We start from the raw sequence: 14,799 nt of genomic DNA, 5'->3' as shown, positions 1-14,799 counted from the left end.
TAAAACACTGATCTCGTACAAATGGTAAATGGATTAAGGGTTTTTTAATTAAAAAAGAACAGATTTTTTTTATTACTGTTGCAATATTAAGAAAACCAATATATCCAGGAATATTTAATCAAAATTAATCTAAAGTTCCTGTGTGATACCATCTCTGAATTCCATGCTCAGTTGTATATATACTTTAAATAAATAATACTGTCTAATATTAGTAGTAGTAGTAAATCACACATGCTCTAATTTCTATACCTCAAGTTGAAAGCTCCTAAACCAAATTTATCTTCCCAGCAAAAATAAAGCAATGGAACAGCTTTATAGTTTCAAATGACACAACTATCCCTGCTAAACAAATGATGCTTTTTACGCTTTTCCAGAGTAACTAGCTATCAGATCAGACACTGGGTGTTCCACCACTGGAGATTTTTAAGAAGAGCTTGGAAAACAACTTGTCTGAAATGATACAAGGCTGTGAGGGTGAACCTATGGCAAGTGTGCCCAAAGTGACATTTATTTGTTTGTTTGTTTGTTTATTGGTGGTATACAAAAATATAGTAATATTTATATACATGATACTAGTAAAAGAGAAATATTAGGACAGGGGATGGAAGGCACTCTGGTACACTTATGTGCGCCCCTTACTGACTTCTTAGGAATTGGGAGAGGTCAACAGTGGATAGTCTAAGGGTAAAATTTTGGGGATTAAGTGATGATACTACAGAGTCTGGTAGTGAGTTCCATGCATCAACTACTTGGTTACTAAAATCTTACTTCCTGCAGTTGGGTTTAGAGCGGTTTACTTTAAGTTTGTATCTGTTGTGCGCTCTTGCATTGTTGTAGTTGAAGCTAAAGTAGTCATTGACAAGAAGGGTGTTGTAGAGTCCTCGGAGAGGGGCGGCATACAAATATAATAAATTATTATTATTATTATTATTATTATTATTATTAATATTATTATGGGCTACCTTTTATATTTTTATGGGTTTTTTTGTTTTATAACCTTCTAGTCTTAGAAATGTTTGACTTCTTTTTATCTTTTGTGTCTATTTTATTGTATTTTTATTATTGTTGTAAGCCACCCTTCAGGATTGGGTGGCATAGAAGTTCAATGAATGAATGAATGAATGAATGAATGAATGAATGAATGAATGAATGAATGAATAAACAAACAAACAAACAAACTTGCTAAGAAATTTCTGAGATAAGAAATATTTTCAGGAAGGTCCTATCAAGCTTTGTTAATGATGAACTTTATTCTGGTTTCATGGTCACACTATTTTATTCAACAGGAGGCCTGTAAAAATGTCTCCAATATCTCTTGCAAAATGTACAACTTCAATCTAAAATACACATATTAAAATAGGTCCCCTGTATGGAGAAGGGAAGAACATATTTTATTATTATTCCAGTTTTTTTTAAGAACGTATTTTTTTAATATAGAAAATATTTATTCCAGAAAAAAAATACTCTTGAAAAAAGCCTGGCATGCACAACATCACACATTCCTCTTCTGGGTTTCTGGGATCCATGTGCCAGCTGGCCTCACGTGTGCAGCAGTGCCAGAAACCCATCTTTCATTTTCTTGCACAAGCATGAACGCCGGCCAGCTAATCATCGTGTGTGCATGTGCGCCAGAAACCCGGAAGACTAACTGGCATGCACATGCCAGAAACCGGAAGGAAAGACCATATCTCAATATCCAATTTAGGTAAGGGACTATTCCATCTGTAGATGTTAAATAAGGGATTACATAGGTTTGTCAATGAAGAATGAGAATAAGAAATATTTCAGTAATATTTATCTCATATCAAGGCCTACAGGGATGGTAAGAAAGAGCATTATCGTTGCGATTCTAATAAGATCACTATCTCGGGGAATATTTGGAGAAAAAAAAATCAAAATTAGTCTAAAGTTCCTGTATGGTACATTTTTTAATTCAGTGCTCAACTGTACATGTAGCAATAGCACTTATGTGCATGACAACCACATTGTGTTAATTACCCCTTCACGGTGCTTTACTCTCTAAGTGGTTTGCAGAGTCAGCATACTTCCCCCAACAATCTGGGTCCTCGTATCACTTGAATAAATAATACTGTCTGATGCTCCTTGATTTCTCTTCCCATGGAAGTAGTAAATGTTACATGCTAGTTTTCATGCAGCTCAAGTTAGAAGCTGCTCGACCAAATATATTTTCCTAAGAGAAATAAAGCACATGCATAGCCACGGAGTTTCAAATTATGCAATCATCTAATCTATAGAAACACTTATCCAGAATAACTAAATATAAGCTCAGGCATAAAATATAAGCTCAGGTATAACCTTTGCAAGGTTAAGAAATGATGATAACCCCGGAAAAGGACAAGATAGTACAAGTTGAAAAGTCTTCTGGAAAAGCAAAAGATTGTAATTCCCTGCACCAAAATTGTATGTACAGTATAATACCTTGGGTTTTTTTTTCAAAAAACAAAATCCCAGCTTTCTTTTCCATTGTTTCATAGCCACACCCTGATTGCATATTTTGTCTCCTTCCTTTTTCTTTAGACATTAAGAATAGTCCAGCAGCTTTCCTTTTAAATAAATGAGCAGTCGACCTTTACTTTAATTCTACTACAATAATAAACTTAAGTTATCTTTCAGGTCTCTCTACTTGTTTTAAGCCAATCTGTCTGAACTATTTTGCTGCAAAGAGTGAAATCAGCCTGGAGCCCATTCTACACTATAAATATGTGCACAGCAACCACATTGTGTTAATAATTATAATTAAATGTAATTCATCAAATCATCTGCCACAATGTCCTACACAATGTCATTAAATACTTCAGCTTCAACCACAACACACATGCACAACACACATGTCAAACTCAATGCAAACCTATCAAAACTCGACTGCAGAAAATACGACTTCAGCAACAGAGTAAGTGTTGGTTATGACCTATAAAGCCCTTCATGGCACCGGACCAGAATATCTCCGGGACCGCCTTCTGCCGCACGAATCCCAGCGACCAGTTAGGTCCCACAGAGTTGGCCTTCTCCGGGTCCCGTCAACTAAACAATGTCGTTTGGCGGGACCCAGGGGAAGAGCCTTCTCTGTGGCGGCCCCGACCCTTTGGAATCAACTCCCCCCAGATATCAGAGTTGCCCCCACCCTCCTAGCCTTTCGTAAGCTCCTTAAAACCCACCTCTGTCGTCAGGCATGGGGGAATTGACATGTTCCTTCCCCCTAGGCTTATAAAATTTGTGTATGGTATGCTAGTGTGTATGATTGGTTTTTAACTTGTGGTGTTCTTAAAATTAATTTAATATTGGATTTGTCTTGTATTGCTGTTGCTGTGAGCCGCCACGAGTCTGCGGAGAGGGGCGGCATACAAATCTGATTAAACTAAACTAAACTAAACTAATCAATGTATGGAATGCACTACCTGACTCTGTGGTTTCTTCCCCAAACCCCCAAAAGTTTAGCTTTAGACTGTCTACAGTCGAACTCACTTTATTTCCTAAGAGGTCTATAAGAGGCATGCATAAGCACACTACCATCCCTGTCCTACTGTCCTATTGTCCAAATTTACCTATACCTACTTGCTTTTGTTTATGTTTATAGCATACCTGTTATCTTGTATCTTGTAACTAATTAATTGCATAAAGCCTATGGTTACACTTGTATTATCCTACAAATAGGATCTGTTTCCTCACTATATATTTCTTGAAAGCAGCTTTTATCTCTTTATTCCTCAAACTGTAAATGATGGGGTTCAAACCTGGGGTCACTACTGTGTAGAGCAGGGCAAGGAACCTGCTACTGTCCATGGAATATTCTGAGCTGGGATGTATGTATGTAGAAATGGCAGTCCCAAAGAAAATGCAGACCACAGTGAGATGTGAGGAACAAGTGGAAAATGCTTTGTTCCTGCTCTTGGCTAGCGGCATTGTGAGAATAGTGGAAATGATGAGGATGTAGGAAATAAGGATAAGCAAAAGAGGTACGAGAATAACTAGAACTGTTATTGCAGCAATGGCCAGCTCGTTTTCATAAGTATTGGTGGACGCCAGCCTCAGAACAGGCATAAGGTCACAAAAGAAATGGTTGATTCTATTTGACCCACAGAAGGGAAGGGTGAATATTGAAATAGATTGCCCCAGACCCACAGAAACACCAATGACCCATGATGCAGCAGCAAGCTTAGCACATTCTCTGAAGTTCATGATATATGGATATTGCAAGGGCTTGCAGATGGCAACATAGCGGTCATATGCCATGACACAAAGAAGACAACACTCAGTAATACCAAAGAGAATGAAGAAACACATTTGACAACCGCAACCCCAAAAATATATGTTCTGGTTGTCTGATAATAAGTTCACTAACATCTTTGGGCTGATGGAGGAAGTGTAGCCAATTTCCAAAAAAGACAAGTTCCAGAGGAAGAAGTACATTGGGTTGTGCAGGGTAGGACTGAAGATGGTGAGGATCAAAATCAAACTGTTGCCAATCAAAGACATGAGGTAAGATATTAAAATCAGGAAAAACAAAATTTCTCGCATAGACTGAAAATCTGAGAAGCCTAGCAGGACAATTTCAGTCAAACATGTCCAGTTTTCTTTCTCCATTATCAAAACCTTAGGAAAAGAAGAAAAATGGAGAATTAAATAATTATTCATGACATTATTATTTTTTTAGAATGAACTAGACTTACTATCCTTGAAATCTACATGGCACACCACAGTAAACTGCACAGTAAAAGGGCAGACTAGATGGACCATGGGGTCTTTTTCTGCCGTCAGTCTTCTATGTTTCTATGTAAACTGCAAATCTTCTGCAACAGCCTACACTCAATTTACGGACTACAAATAAAAGAACCCTTTTCTAACAGTGACCATAGCATGATTGACTTTTACCTAAACATACACCCTCACAAAAACCATCTTAACGAAAGGACAACCAACTATAACTTCAAAAAGGCCAATTACGACCTCATCGAAGCCTACCTCTCACCTCTCGGCTGGCACACAATTTTCTCTGATTGCATCACCACTGAAGATCACTACAATATGTTTTTACTTGAAATTCAAAGATTCATCAAATTATACGTACCACTAATATTCACCAAAACTAAGAAAAACAAATTACCCATAAAAATAAGAAAGCTCCAAACCAAAAAAAAGAATTCTTTGGTGCAAAAATAAAGCAGGCCATGTTTCCAACTTTAAAAGCCGCTATAAAAATTTGTGTCACCAAATAAAGACTGAATGTACCAATTATCACATCATCCAAGAAGAAAACCTTCTATGGACAAGGTCTACTCGTGCCTTCTACAACTTTGTTAACAATAAACTCAAAGACTCTAGATCCATCCCACCCCTTAAAGGACCAAACAACATAGACCATAATGATGAATCAGACAAATCTAACCTCTTTAACACCTTCTTCAGATCATCTTTGTTAACAACAATAGCTCATGCCCAACATTTCCTAATCACACCACAAATAACCTCAATAATCTTACACAAATTGATGTTACAGAAGATAACATTAGAAAGGCAATACACAACCTAAAACCATCTTTATCTATTGGACCAGATGGACTATGTGCATACTTCTTTAAAATGCTCTCCTCCACCTTGGCTGAACCTCTGAGCATAATTTTTAATAAATCTTTCAGTACTAGCTCCCTACCCACACTATGGTCACTTGCCACAGTCATCCCTATCTTCAAAAAAGGAGATCCAAGCAATGTTGAAAATTACAGACTTTTTCTTTGTGTTGTGTCACCTGCAAAGTTATGGAATCAATCATAAACCAATCCATTACACTCCACCTTGAAACTAATAACCTACTTTCCAATAAACAATTTGGTTTCAGAAAAAAATTATCCTGTAATCTACAACTCTTACACTGTAAAAACATTTGGACCATTCCACTTGACCAAGGTAATCCAATTGATGCGATCTATATCGACTTTTGCAAAGCCTTTGACTCAGTTGTCCACGACAAACTTCTTCTGAAACTCAAATCCTATGGCATCTCTGGACTACTACACAATTGGTTAACAGCATTCCTATCTAACAGACAACAAGTGGTCAAAATAGGAAGAGCCACTTCTCTTCCTGCTCCTGTTAACAGTGGTGTCCCTCAAGGTAGTGTTTTAGGACCCACACTATTCATACTATACATAAACGATCTTTGCGATTGCATCACTAGCAAGTGTCTTCGGAGAGGGGCGGCATACAAATCTAATAATAATAATAATAATAATAATAATAATAATAATAATAATAATAATAATAATTGCGTTCTCTTTGCAGACGATGTCAAACTATTTAATACTACCGACAATGCTGCTACGCTTCAAAAAGACCTTGACCACATAGCAGAATAGTCTAAAACCTGGCAACTTCAAATCTCCACCACTAAATGCTCTGTCTTACACATTGGTAAAAAGAATCAGAATATTAAATATAAACTTGGAGGAATTGAACATTGATAACTCTCAATCTGTCAAAGACCTTGGAATACTCATATCCAATGACCTAAGTCCTAGAGCCCACTGCAACAACATTGCCAAAAAGGCTTTAAGAGTTGTTAACCTAATCCTTTGCAGTTTCTTCTCTGGTAATTTTGAACTGCTAACAAGAGCTTACAAAACATTTGTCAGACCAATCCTAGAATACAACTCGCCTGTATGGAACCCACATTGCATATCTGACATCAACACAATTGAGAGAGACCAGAAATATTTCACAAGAAGAGTCCTTCATTCCTCTTCTCACAACAAAAAACCTTACTCCGCCAGACTTGAAATTCTTGGTTTAGACAACTTACAACTCCGTTGTCTCCGTTCTGACTTAATTATAGTTCATAAAATCATATACCAAAATGTCCTACCTGTTAATGACTACTTCACCTTCAACCGCAACAACACACGAGCATGAAATTGATTTAAACTAAATGTCAACCACTCCAAACTTGACTGCAAAAAATACGACTTCAGCAACAGAGTATTCAACGCCTGGAATGCACTACCTGATTCTGTGGTTTCTACTCCTAATCCCAAAACCTTTAACCTTAGACTATCTACAATTGACCTTTTCCCCTTTCTAAGAAGTCTGTAAGGGGCGTGCGTAAGCGCACCACTGTGCCTACCGTCCCTGTCCTATTGTCTTCTCTTGTTACATTTTATCATTACTTATCTAATGTTTTATTTGTACAAATTATCACCCTATAATTGTTTGGCAAATAAATAAACAAATAAAAATAAAATAAGTAGTACGCTCAGTCCATAAAACCTTACAACAGGAAGAACCAACCCACCAAATATGAATCAAGGGTATATATTGACCTTACTTTAGATTTCTTTTCTCATATTTTTAGAAAGATGGAAAATTCCTTCCCATGAAAAACCTGAAAAAGCACTAAGCATTTAAGATCTTCAGTGATTCTCCATGTATCCCTTTCTCTAGAAAAAAAGATGTATTTTCTTAATATGCAGACATTTCATATTAGCCAACATCAAAGGAGTAAATGAGTCTATGAAATCACTTGACTCCTAGAGGATCAGAAATTCTAGAGAGATTTAAGGACTTTTCTCTAACAAGATTTCTTGAGGATTCATTTTGGGGATTTGATTAATGAATTCCAAGGACAACCAGGGCCTTTGGGAAACATTGTTTAGTAATTGGGGGAAATCCAGGGCCCACAGATGCTGGATATTTTAGTTTCCATTTCCAGGACTCTGTCCTTCTGTTGGCACTCTCTTATTTTGGTCCAAAAGGCCTGCTAGTGGGATAATTTACTCTCTTTTTTTTCTGAGCACACTCTTTGTCATGATGATCAATAACCAAATGGAAAATCTGCAAACCAAGGACGCTTTTAATATGTCTCTTCCACTGTCGTTGTTAAAATCCCCTCTAGAATTTCTGGTCCTCTAGGAATCAAATAATTTAAAAGGCTCATTCATAGACCTTAATGTTGGCTGATGCAAAATGCATCATATTTGTATGAAATAGTATATAGTATATTTTTCCAGAGGAAGAAATGCATAAATACTCAAATTTGTCAGGGAAATTTTTAAGGCCTTAAATCAGCCGTGCATATTAGTGCATCTCCAGCTAAGAAATATTCCATCTTCCTAACAATATGGAAAAACAATTCAAAAGTAAGATTAATAGTTTGTATTTCCCTCATGGTCTTGTTTGGTGGGTTGGTTGTTCCTGTGGTACAACTTTATGAAAACTTCTAATTTTAAATGATATTCAATCAAGAGTTTTATTGTCAGTGTCTCACTTATACTTTACTAGTTAATTCTTTTCAGCCTGGTATAGATCATGACTTACATTTCTGCAACTGTTGGTGTTATATTTGGCTAGGAAAAAAACATTTTTTACCTAACAGAAATGTTTGGTCATTAACGATAAACAGTGGATGCAACTCATATTTTATGATTACCTTCAGTCTAAATCAGTTTTCCCAAACCTGCAATCTTTCAGCATTTCCAACCGGAATCTAAATGGACAGTTATAAAAAATCCTTAATTTCAATGAAATCAAATAAAAAATGATTATTTTTTTTTAACATTTGGTGGCAGGATTATAACTATAAGTAATAGAACTATTGCCAAGATTGATCATGGTTCTATTATTCGTAATTATCAGGAAGTTTTAAAGTAGTCAAAAATATGGTTTTGGACTTTCTAAATCTTACATTTAAAATAGAATTGTGTATAAATGAGGAATTTATTATTGCTAAAATATATACATTTTTATTGAAATATGAAACAGAAGTTGAACTGCATATGAGAAAAGACTGTATGACAATGTGGGCTAAAGTTTAGCTATATTACTATGCTATATTATACTGATGGAACAATGGGAAAATATATGGCGGAAATTTACATTTTGTTATAATCTTGAAGAATTTGTATACCATTGGTATTTATCACTAGAGAAATTTCCTTCAATGTAGAAAATCATGTCAAATTTATGTTGGAAGTATGAACAAAAAGAAGGGATGTTTTTTCACCTGTGGTGGATATATAAAAAAAAAACTTTTAAAAATCGGATCCAAATACATACACAGCTCCAGAAGCTTTTAAAGATAATATAAAGTTGAAAGCAGAGATTTGTCTTTTGGGACTGATGAGTAAATTGCTGGAAAAGAGTTATAGAACTTTATTGAAGTTATATAACTTCAATTTAAGTATTATATATTTATAGTGGCTTCTAAAGCTCTTTACTACTGGTTTGCATGCATGCTTGTGCAAACATATGATGCTTCTGTGAATGCACAGGAGCATCCTGAGTGGGTTTGACGGAGCATCCCATCACTGGCAGTACCAATTCTTATAACCGGGTTGAACCAGGATCAATCCATCACTGTATTATATGCACAAATACCAAAAGATTTGTCATTATCCACAATAGAGGAATGTTTGGAAAATGATTCAAAATGCTGAGAAGGCTTATTTGACCTCTTTGATGAGAGAGAGAGAGAAATATAATGTATACATTTATCACTCACTGGAAGCCCCTTATTGACTTTACACGTGAAATGAATGTATGATTTATGGGTTTGATTTATGATTGTGATTTATAAAACTTTATGCATAAAAGGAATGTGTCATTTGTGGGTTTGAAGATGAAATGGAATAAATGGTATGTTGCAATTGCATAGTAAGAGGTAAAGATAATTGTGCATAGCCCTGTCATGCATTTTTATGAACACCATGTTTCCACATAACCTGTTACACCAGAAGATGTTCTTACCAAAAAAGGTGTTGAATGAAACCTATCCGAAATTATTATGGAGAAAAACATTAACAAGAATTTATTACTGGCTATGCAAAAATAATTGCATGAACCTCTAAAAAATGAAAAGGAAATAATAATTTAAACAATGAGTTGAATATTTTCTTTTAGCTGGAACTTACAAAAGAGACTTTTTAGAGGTTAGAAGACATCCATAGCAAGGGATTGTGATCATTTGAATAGGTTAAAAACCAAATTTGTTTTATGGAGGGGGGGGGGGATAAAGTTGGCTAATTTGGCCAAAGTTGAAATGAGACATGTTATTATTTTGAGAAGTTCTGGCGCTGAAAATTCAAACTAACTTCATTGAGAAATTACCCTAGAATGTTTATATGATATACTCGTGGTATTATTACACCCAAAATGAAAATGGCACTAAATTAAATATGTATCCCCCATTTCCTATTTCCAAGCACTTGATCCAATTCACTATTTCTAGCATAAGAAAACAGCAATACTCGGGTCTATGACAACTTGCTATGGCCAACTCACCATGGGACAAGAGTTGACACTAATACCAAAAAAGTGTGTGTGTGTGTGTGTGTGTGTGTGTGTGTGTGTGTGTGAAGGTCTTGGCATATTCAGGTTTCTTCCTGTAATCTCTGAAACTTACATGGGAAGAAACCTGAACATGCCAAGACTTTCATATATATATTATTCTAAATAATTACATTGAACTGTTAAATTGTCCTGTGCGGAGTTGTCCCATAGTAGGTTAGTTGGGGTGAGTTTGCCCTAGTGAGTTGGCTGTGGCAAATTGTCCCATTCTGGCAATAATAAGGATAACAGGTATAGTTCATTGTTTAAAAATGCTAATAAGTATTTGATTTTTTTAATATTTAATGATCTCATTTTGTTCTCAGGCTTCAACCTGGATGATACCGGGAAAAACAACAGCCAGTCTTGCCTCACCGAGTTTGTTCTGCTTGGCTTCTCCGATTTCCAATCTCTGCAAGAACTACTCTTTTGTCTGGTTCTATTCTTCTTCTTCATGGCCCTATTAGGAAATGGCCTGGTTTTGATGCTAACCATTGCTAGTCCTCGCCTTCATACTCCGATGTACTTCTTTGTCTCACACCTGTCTTTTTTAGAAATCAGCTACACCTCAACCATCAACCTGAAGTTGCTAGTGAACCTGTTATCAAAGAACCAAACTATATCCTTCTGGGGTTGTGGGTGTCAATTATGTTTCTTTATTCTCTTTGGTATCACTGAGTGTTGTCTTCTTTGTGCTATGTCATACGACCGCTATGTTGCCATCTGCAAACCTTTACAATATCCCTGTATTATGAATTACAGGATATGCACTAAACTAGCTGCCTTCTCATGGGCCTCCGGGAGTTTTTCAGGTATGGGACAATCTCTTTCAATATTTACCCTTCCCTACTGTAGGTTGAATAAAATCAGCCATTTCTTCTGTGATCCTTTGCCTGTTCTGAGGCTGACCTCTGCCAATACTTACACAAATGAAGTGGTCAATGCCACACTCACAGTGGTGTTCGTCCTCATTCCCCTTGTCTTCATTCTCTTTTCTTACGTCCTCATCATCTCTACTATCCTTATGATGCCAGCAGCCAAGAAAAGGCGTAAAGCCTTCTCCACTTGCTCCTCACATCTCATCGTTGTCTTCATTTTCTTTGGAACTATCATGTTCACCTACATTCAGCCCAGCTCATCGTCTTCTGAGGATAATAACAGGTTCCTTGCCCTGCTCTACACAGTAGTGACCCCAAGCTTAAACCCCATCATTTACAGTTTGAGGAATGAAGAGATAAAAGCTGCTTTCAAGAAATTATTAGCAAAGTAAACATGGTTTCTTTAAGGAATAAGGGATTCTAATTTTTTTACTACCGGTTCTGTGGGCATGAAATTTAAATAATAGATAAATAAATAATGAATGGCTTGCTTGGTGAGCATGCCTTGGTGTTCATATGACTGGGTGGGCATGGTTTCCTGGTCATGTGGCTGGATAGGTGTGACTTAATAGTCATGGGCTGGATGGGTGTGGCCAACTTGACGTCACTCACATCAAGGGGCCTGCAATTTCCCTGTCTATTTATTTAAAACGATTGAACATTCAAAATGTACTACTTCCTCATATGTATATATGACATGAATATATACATATTGATGATGATGATGATGTTCATCCATCGTGTAACCATAATTCAATGCCTGGAGAGGGCAAAAACAGCTTTCCCCACCCTCCGGAGGCCTTCTGGAAGCCAGAAAAAGCCTGTTTCACAACTCCTGATGGGCCCAGTAGGCTCGTGCTTCACCCTCCCCAAACTCCAAAGGTTTCCCTGGAGCTGGGCGAGGGTAAATACTTCCCCCCCCCATCCTCCTGGAGGCTCTCTGAAAACCATAAACACCCTTTCAGAGCCTCTCTGCAAGCCAAAAATAAGCTGGCCAGCGCACACATGCACGTTGGAGCTGAGCTAGGGCAATGGCTTGTGTGCCAGCAGATATGACTCCGCATGCCACCTATTGGGCTTCTACCATTATGGATAAGGACGCCACACTGGTAGCGGAAATTGAGCTGTGTGTACAGCTTCGTGTCTCCGGCATATGTGTATGTTGATCCAAGTGATATTTTGCTCCAGTGTTGGGGTATTCACAACCTCTGCAGGCAGGCCATTCCACTGGTTGATCACGCTCACCATCAGAAAGTTCTTCCTTATTTCCAGGTTGAATCTCTCCTTGGTCAGCTTCCCTCCATTTCTTCTCTAGCCTGCTGGTACCCTGGAAAACAGTGTGACCCCCTCCTCTACACAGCAATCCTTCAAGTACCTGTATTCTGCTATCATGTCCCCTCTGGACCTCCTCTTCACTCGACTATCCATGCCCAGTTCCTGCAACCTTTCCTCATATGTTTTGGTTTTGGTCCTCATATCTTTTTGGTCCTTTTATTATTCTGGTTGCTCTTTTCTGTACTTTTTCCAGAGTTTCAATGTCTTTTTTGTATTGTGGAGACCAAAATTGAATGCAGTACTGCAGGTGTGGTGTGACTAGGGAATTATAGAGTGGTATTATTACCTCCTTAGTCCTAGAGTCCTTTGCCTGGTTTACACAGTGGTGATCCCAAGGCCGAATCCCCTCATTGATAGCTTGAGGAATGCGGATGCCGCAAAGTCCCTGTGGGGAACAGGGCAACCCAGACGCGTGGGGTCACTCACAAATTTGAATCCTAGAAAGAAAACGTGGACACATTTCACTCCAGGTGAAATGACACAGTTTTGGGCTGCGCACTTCCTTTTATTGGGGGGAATATGCAAATTGGGTAAGGTTATCCGTATATGTCAAGTGGTATACAAACATCCAATAACATAACTCTAAGATATGACACAACTGAACAAATATCTTTCATGGCCAATTTCCTGGGATCTTTGTTGTTAGAATGGCTATCTCCTGTTTACCTCAAAGCAAGGTCTTTTATTGCTGCCTTCGTCCTGTTTATCCCAGGAAATGTAAATATGCACCCTTTTATCACACAGTTCTCATCCTACCGACACATTCTTGTTATTCAAGGGGGGCTGCCATGAACCGCTTTATGGCCAGTCACTTCCTCAAGCAGAGTTCACCAGAAATGCAGACTTGTCCTTATGTGGTTTTTACGTTCAGTCCTCTTCTTGCTAATGGAATAAAAGTGTATAAGACAGTTATGTTAGAAGTCCAGATATTAAATCCTATCCTAACATGATATGGCAGCCACAGAGGAACAAAGGGATAAAGCTGCTTTCAAGAAACTTGTAGCAAGTTAGATTATATTCCCAGATTCTCTGCCCACCTCACATGGCGTGCATAAGCACACCAGCATGCCTACCATCCCAGTCCTAAAGTCCCCATTAATTTGTACTCATTCCCTGTGCTCATACGTGTTTGACAAACTAACTAAATAAAATAAATAAATGAAATAAATGCTTCCCCTGACATTAAGCTATGAAATGCCCAATATGAAATCTCACTCTTCTATCATGAGACCTTGTTAGTGAAAGACTTATAAGTATATCTAAAATTTATGATCCTGCAGGAGTTAAGTTAAAGTCTCCATAGTCTTTGATGTTGGGGGATGCAAAAAACTTACATAGGGGTGCTATTTATTTCCAGAGGAAGGATTACATGGCTTTCCATATACAGTAGTCCATGAATGTTAGACTATTTCTAGGGTTTTTTTCCCCCCGTAAGAAGAAATATCCCAGCGTTCTAAAAAATATCAGAAATCAATACAAAAATAAGATCAATATCTCATTAAGGTAAGGTAAATGTTGGTGGGTTGGTTTCTTCCTTACACAATTTCTTGAAAATATATGTTTATTTGTAGAAGATATTGCTGTGAGCTGCCCTGAGTCTTCGGAGAGGGGCGACATACAAATCTAATAAATTATTATTATTATTATTATTATTATTATTATTATTATATTCAATGAAATATTAAGAAAGTTTAATTCTGTAGGTATTTTTTAAAGCAACATAGCTTGGTACAGGTAATGTAAAATTTCTGCACAGAAATGAAAAAAAATATTATTTAGTTAACAAGAATGATGGATCATTGATGATAAAAATGAGCACAAATCTCAGTTAATGAGAAATTAAGCCTAAATCAGATTTCTGCAAGTTCTAATGCTTCACCTATCTTAGAATTTCAAAATTTCCAGACAGAATGACAGCCAACTTCATGCATAAAAAAGCAAGAACATAAGAAGAGTCATGCTGAATGAGAACATCGAGTCCAGCATACAGTGGTCCACCAATTGTACATGGGGATTTTGATCAGAAAGAGAAGGCAAAACCCTCCCTTTCCCTTGACCCCCAACAAATGGTACTCAAGGGAATCCTATCTGCCTCAAGCAACATAGACAACTTGGACATCCGTTTTAATAACCACCAATACACTTGGCATCCATGAATCTGTCTAATAATTATTTAATTATTCCAAGATAATTAATTTTTTAAATTAAAGATATTATTATTGAATACCGAAAAAAGGTCTGTCCATTCAATGCT

At 37.1% G+C, this 14,799-nt stretch overlaps 2 protein-coding genes across 2 annotated transcripts; one reads left to right on the top strand and one right to left on the bottom strand.

The window, feature by feature from the left end:
* Positions 1-3,657: 3,657 nt before the first annotated feature.
* On the bottom strand, positions 3,658-4,602 carry LOC139154147 (olfactory receptor 10A4-like). The gene has a single exon (XM_070728579.1). The coding sequence runs from the start codon at positions 4,600-4,602 to the stop codon at positions 3,658-3,660; it is 945 nt and encodes a 314-aa protein (XP_070584680.1).
* Positions 4,603-8,128: 3,526 nt separating this feature from the next.
* LOC139154146 (olfactory receptor 10P1-like) lies at positions 8,129-12,803 on the top strand. Its single transcript, XM_070728578.1, has 3 exons — positions 8,129-8,147; positions 10,659-11,586; positions 12,569-12,803. The coding sequence occupies exons 1-3, from the start codon at positions 8,129-8,131 to the stop codon at positions 12,801-12,803; spliced, it is 1,182 nt and encodes a 393-aa protein (XP_070584679.1).
* The last annotated feature ends 1,996 nt before the right edge of the window (positions 12,804-14,799 follow it).

Source organism: Erythrolamprus reginae, chromosome Z, assembly GCF_031021105.1.
Source record: "Erythrolamprus reginae isolate rEryReg1 chromosome Z, rEryReg1.hap1, whole genome shotgun sequence".
NCBI lineage: Eukaryota > Metazoa > Chordata > Lepidosauria > Squamata > Dipsadidae > Erythrolamprus > Erythrolamprus reginae.
The sequence above is the reverse complement of the archived record's forward strand: the minus strand, read 5'-3'. Positions and strand labels throughout refer to the sequence as shown.

Bases quoted from the DNA above. Each gene is read 5' to 3' on its own strand.
- LOC139154147 (XM_070728579.1), bottom strand. From the start codon at position 4,602: ATGGAGAAAGAAAACTGGACATGTTTGACTGAAATTGTCCTGCTAGGC.
- LOC139154146 (XM_070728578.1), top strand. The intron at 11,587-12,568 runs ATTATTAGCAAA...CCTCCTCTACAC, and splicing joins ATAAAAGCTGCTTTCAAGAA to AGCAATCCTTCAAGTACCTG.